The sequence below is a fragment of the Plectropomus leopardus genome, unplaced genomic scaffold (assembly GCF_008729295.1).
Source record: "Plectropomus leopardus isolate mb unplaced genomic scaffold, YSFRI_Pleo_2.0 unplaced_scaffold14737, whole genome shotgun sequence".
NCBI classification, from domain to species: domain Eukaryota; kingdom Metazoa; phylum Chordata; class Actinopteri; order Perciformes; family Serranidae; genus Plectropomus; species Plectropomus leopardus.
This window is the reverse complement of record NW_024615765.1, coordinates 1-6,270: the sequence shown is the minus strand read 5'-3', so window position 1 is coordinate 6,270 and position 6,270 is coordinate 1. Positions and strand designations below refer to the sequence as shown.

Below are 6,270 nucleotides of genomic sequence, written 5' to 3'. Positions count from 1 at the left end.
ACATCTGTCTTTTTCTTTACACCAAAATAAATAAATGAATAAAAAGACTTTTCTTCACTTCCATGACATGATGAGGTACCTGAAGAGGTTTGCTGTAAAATAAGATCCAAAGTCAGAAACATTCCAGTTTTTCACGTGTTTGTTCAGAGTTAAACTACAACCTGAAGCAGCTCAAAGCTCATGTTTACGTGGATTTCATCATCTGAAAATAACCCGTCGCTGAAACCTGTTTCATCTGACGATCATATCTCTGATCTCTGACCTCTGACCTCTGGATTTGTTGCTCAAACAGGAATCATTTTAGGATATAAAACGTTTTAATGGTAGAAAATGTTTTTCTATTTTTTTTACAAATCAAGTCATTGACAGATAACAGTTTAACAGTGTCGATTAAAGAAAGCTTCTCTCTGTTTCTGTGGGTGTGAATGTCTTATTTTGTTTGTATATGGTCCCATATATATTCCCATTAATAAAAAAAATCAAAATGAAATACAAGACCAGAATCCTGAGCCGTCAGTCGCAGGTGAGGGCCACAGCTGCCGTCTGATTGGTGCAGCAGTTGTGTGGCGTCATCTGAACGGGAAGTTGTCATCGGGGTAAACGAAGAGGTCCTGGCTGCCGAACAGACTGGAGCTGCTGGCGCTGACGCCACCGATGGCGGGCAGGTAGGAATGATGGAGGATCGGCAGCTGCACGGACAGACGGCGCCGCACGCTGAGAGAAACCGCAGAAAGAAACCGCAGAAAGAAAATCAGACTACAGATGAAAAAACGACGATAATTATAATAACAACAACACTGGTATATATTTGGAACTCATGTCAAATCGTGAAATTTTGTTGTGCATAATGACTTTAACCCTTACAGACTGTTTGGTGCATTTTACACAATTTTCATTCTTCATTTTTTGGTGACTTCATGCATGTGTCCTAAATGTAGTCCAGATTGTGTATTTGAGTGTAATCAGTGAATTTGCAGCTCAGCTCCTACAATAAGTCTGAAATACACTGTGGAAACTAAATAGTTACATTCAGACTGTTCAGGTCCAAAAATGCTCCATTGAAACCCATTCAAACTGACATTTTTGATCCCACAGCCATCAGAGCAGAAAAACAGGACTTGTATTATTTCTGGGTGTCATTCTGGGCTTTTGACTCTGAATTTGTCATTTTGACTATTTTCCACCTGATGAGGTCATTTTGACCATATTTGGCATATGGAGGAAATACATGCTATTTCCACTAGGTGACCTGTCACAGTCAGTGTAGCTGCTGATCACTGACATATAAGTAATCATCTACTTAAGCATGTAGTATATTGAAATGAATTCTCTTTTTTCCATCTAAAAGACAAAGAACCTGTCATTTAAAGGGTTAAAATTCAAAAACATTAAGTTTGATTTTGAAAATCACATTTTGTGTGCAGAGCGATAAGAGTGTGTGTGATACTAAAGCAGACTCAAAGAGTGAATTTTTATAATATCATTCATGAAAAACTTTCCAGGCAATTTCCACATAATAGTCTGAAATTAGTACTTTCACTGCAGTAAAGTATCTGATTACTTCCTCCACCTCTGGCTGACGGAGTAAAAATGTTCCTCACTGTTCAGGAGAGTTGATGCCGTCTGGACTTGAAGGTTTCGTCTCCGAGTTCCTGACCTCAGGACAGACCTGAGCTGCATGAGTCCACGTCACAGATCTGACGTCACCTCCTGAGAGGAAACACAGTAGCGCGAGGAAAACGTTTGTTGTGATTATTGAGTGAAGTTCTTGACGGGAAAAATAAAACCCCAAAAAAACAACAACCCCCAGAAAGAAGTATGATGAAAAGATGAACGATTGCAAAAACAAAACAATAAAAATCATACTCATCTTACCCAGATAATAATAGTAGTAGGACTATCACCTATAAATGCACCATGTGTACAAATATACTGTATATGAGTACACACGCCTACACATCCGTGTAACGCAGAAACAGACCTGATACACGTGTGCACGTGTCACCCCAAACAAACAACAAACAAAGAAACAATTTATTACAGTGAAACACAGAATAAAGACCAACCCGATTCACTTACGACTTTCTGAGTATTAAATAGGTGTCTGTAGTTTTATTAACCCTCTGTGGCCTGTACATGAACCCTGCTGTTTGCATTTTATGTCTTTGCTGTTTTATTGCTCCCTTGTCTTTATCTGTAGTTTCTCTTTGTAACCTAGTTAAAAACAGAGCTATATAATATTATCATTTTATTATTATGTTCTTACAGGGACACTGGAGAACAGTTTGTTAACCCTTTGAGACCAGAGCAAATTGGCTTGATTTCTTTCCACAACATGGGAGGAAGGCCATGAGTGAAACGAAATGACATAATTATATAATTATCAAGAAATGAGTCAAAAATACACAAAAATGACCTGAAAAAAAGACCTGGCATAAGTGCTTGAAATTATAAGAATTTGTAACATAATTTTTAATACGTAATTATGATAAGGTTTGATGACATTTTTTCGTAAATCTACAAATATCTTGCAATTTGTAAAACATTTCTTGCCAAGCTGCTCATTGACTTTTTTCCTTGTGTTTTTGAAAGAAATCACACCAGTTCGCTCCTGGTTTAAACATTTTGAAACATTTGTGAAAGCAGCACAAGAAAAGTGATGTCGCTCCAGGTTTCAAAGGGTTAAACGTGCAGGGCTGAACCTTTGCCTCCCTCCTCTGGCAGTGACAATGATTACACACGGTCCAGATGAGCACTTACAGCAGGACGCCACGGTGGTATAAATGAGCGCTAATTTATCCAATCACCGTGAATTTGAGCAACTTTGCAATTGTGTCAGATCACTGCAGCTTTTGTGAGATGTGAGAATGCACCTGTGGTGCTCAGTGACAAATACGTGACAAATACGTGTGCGTTTTGAGTGGCGACTTCCTGAATTTAAACGTGTGTTGTAGCTGGTGAAACAGCTGAGGCCAAAACTGTGTTTTTATTTTTGAAACAAGTTTCGTTTTTCTTTTAATGTAAAAAAGCGTCTTGTTGCTGCATCTCTTTTACTTGTGTCGGACTGTGGTGATCTTTTGTACATGCACGCCTCTGTGCGTCTTTTTTGTTTACCGTTGATTTGTCCTCCGGTCGTGTGGTGAAGCTTCAGCTCGGGATCAGCTTCCTCCGATTCAAAGAGCTGCATGGTGATGGTTTCTATTTCTACATCGAGCTGCAAAGAAACACAACCAACAGAAGATTTACTTCTCTCAGAGCCTGACGGAGTAGAGTCAGGTGATGTTTCTGTGCGCTCACCTGCGCAGTTTGACTCCTCAGCTGCTGGTTTAATCTGCTCAGCTTCATCTTCTCCTCCTCCTCCTCCTCCTCCTCCTCTCCCTCTGCAGCTTCAGCCTGCAGCTCTGACGGCTGCTGCAGCTCGCTGCTGCTCCAACACACCAAGAACAACTGCAAGAAATAAAACCACATGTCTGAGGATTCGCCAAGAGAGAGGAGACCGTTAACCAACAAAACCCAAACTACGACCCGCGGGCCAAATCTGGCCCCTGACGGGGTGCTGGCTGGACCCCCAAACATTTTAATGAAGTGATTCATACTGGGAACCGTTTATGCACTTTTCCATATACATAGGGTGCCAGCGTGCATATAACAGCACCAAAATACAGTATCCTAAAACTCCAAGAAGCATCCTTTAATCCTAGAAAATGTCCTAAATTCTGAGAAACGTCCTTAAATAGTACAAATGTATGTACATATGTCCTGAGATCCTAGAAATGTCCTCAAATCCTAAAATGTCCTTCAATCTTAAAAATGTCTGAAAATCCTAGAAACATCCTAAAATTCTGGAAATGTCAAGTGTACAGCCAGCTGTCCGAAAATATTGCAGTGAGACGGACAGACAAACAGAGCAGAGCAGCGCGGATCTCCAAAAGAGCAGCTGACAGTGCAGATCTCAATCCCTGAATTACATATTATCATTAAAATGATGTCACAGCAGAGGACAATTATAAGGACTACCACGCAAAACAGAGGATATAGTGCAGAATAAATAAGGAAATGGATGGGGTCTCAATAAGTTTTCAGTTATTTACAAATCCTAAAAAACATTCTCAAATCTGAGAAATGTCCTAAATTCCTAAAAGTATCCTTGAATCCTACACACATGTCCTAAATGTCCTAAAATCTGAAGAAACCACGCAAAATCCAAGAAATGTCCTCATATCTGAGAAACATCCTCAAATCCTACAAATGTCTGAAATTCCTAGTAACATAATAACAAAGTCTTAAAATTGGAAAAAAGGTCCTAAAATGCTGGAAACGCGTGGGGACGCTGCCACTGGCCCTGACCTGCTGCCATTTTGGAAAAGTGTCCCCAAAGCAAATCACGCCAAGTCTCCCTGCTTTAAGTCGACGGCTTTATGTCAACATACATCTTGAACTTTCGGGCGTCTCACTGACCTTCGGCCCGAACAGCCAGCTCAGGGTGAGGACGTTACAGCAGAGGATGAGGACGCTGGTCACACAGAAGTGAACAGGAGGATTGTGGGAGGTCAGCAGCGACGCTGACGCTCCTGACACGCTGAAGGCCGTCACAGTAAACACACTCAGAGTCAGCTGTTTACTGCGGAGAGCGGGACGATCCTCCTGCGCAGACCTGATGCTCCAGGCCACGAAACATCCAAGACCCTGAAAGACAAACATCTGATCTGCATCCACACGTCCATCCAGAGACACTTCCTAAACTTCTCCACAGTTTTGACGGAGCAAAATGCAATCAAATTTGGATTTTTTTTTTTAAATTATATTGATATTTGAAAATCTGAACATAACAAATGACAGAGGGATTTCAGATCAAAGTGTCTGTCGTGTGCGCAGACCAGCAGAGGGGCTTTGTATCCGTAGACCGCGGTGAGCCACAGCTCCGCGCTGGTGCTGCTGCAGCGCTCAGAGTACAGACGGACGAGAACGTCCTCATCAGCAGAGACACGCTGAAACAAACAGAAGCACTGATTCATTCACCTGATAAATGCATTTATTTAAATGATAATAGTAATAACTTTATTTATATAGCACCTTTAAAAACAGAGTTCACAAAGTGCTTTGACGAAGATAAACGAAAATACAAACTAAAATAGACGAGTTAGGACGTATGAAAACAGACATTACAACAGACCACATCAATAAGCAAGTCTAAAAATGGGTTTTAAGAAGTGAATTTATAGTAGTCACTGATTATTTGTTTCTGAAAATTATCATAAACATCAGCAAAGACGCCTTTGGGAGTTTTTGTACAACAGCACATTTTTCTTATTATATTTGTTTGTTATGTTTTATTGAGTTTTTTATTGTTTGAGTGAATGTGAGCAGCTGAAAAACTTGAATTTCCTCCAGGATAAAGAAATAAAGAGAAAAAATAAGAAAGTAATAAAGTAAGTAAAGCACAGTATCTGTCCCTCTGTCGCTCCGTCTGATCCTGCGGTGGTTACCTGTACGCTGTGCTGCTGCTCCACCCGTCTGAGGGGGTCCAGGATCTGCCAGGTGATCAAAACAAACGCATCCAGCAGAAACATCCAGAACACCAGGCAGCCCGACCGCTGCAGACGAGCGTGCTGCTGCTGCAGAGCAGAGGAGGCGACAGTCAGTTTACTGCGAGAGAAGAGATTCACAGAAACACGCAGTCACGTCCGACTCTGGTGGCGCGTTTTACCGTCTGTTTGATGCCGCTGCAGAGGGAATAAACACTCCATGATTTAGTGAACAGCACAGTGATGACTACAGTGTGACCCACAGAGAGAGTCCACAGACGAACCTGCAGGACACAAACAAACAAACAAACAAACAAACAGACAGACAAACAAACAAACAAACAAACAGACAAACAAACAGACAAACAAACAAACAAACAGACAGACAGACAGAACAGTGATGGTGAAATCACCAAACCTGTGCAAACAGCCTCAATTTAAGTGAAAGCAACTTCAGAGAAGATGATCCAAAAATAAGCAAGAAATTAGTAAAAAAGTACACGTAGATTACCTGAAAAACAGCAATAAATAATTAAAAATAAGAAAGGAAAGTAAAACAAACAAACAATCAAACAAACAAGGAAATAACAGAAAAATTCTTAAAAATTAAAGTAATTTTGAAAAATAATTTCAAATATACTATGGTTATTATAAAACTCTCTATCCATCCATCTATCCATCCATCCATCCATCCATCCACCCACACACACACACACACACACACACACACACACACACACACACA

The 6,270-nt window shown here is 40.5% G+C and overlaps 1 protein-coding gene across 1 annotated transcript; it reads right to left on the bottom strand.

Annotated features, from left to right (window-relative positions):
- Positions 1–341: 341 nt before the first annotated feature.
- Positions 342–5,809, bottom strand: LOC121964235 (gamma-aminobutyric acid type B receptor subunit 2-like; the record flags this gene model as incomplete). The annotated part of the gene is made up of 8 exons (XM_042514449.1): positions 342–714; positions 1,602–1,710; positions 3,115–3,214; positions 3,298–3,447; positions 4,459–4,686; positions 4,878–4,988; positions 5,487–5,615; positions 5,708–5,809. Coding segments are annotated over 8 exons (1,074 nt in total), but the record flags the coding sequence as incomplete, so codon positions are not given.
- Positions 5,810–6,270: the final 461 nt, after the last annotated feature.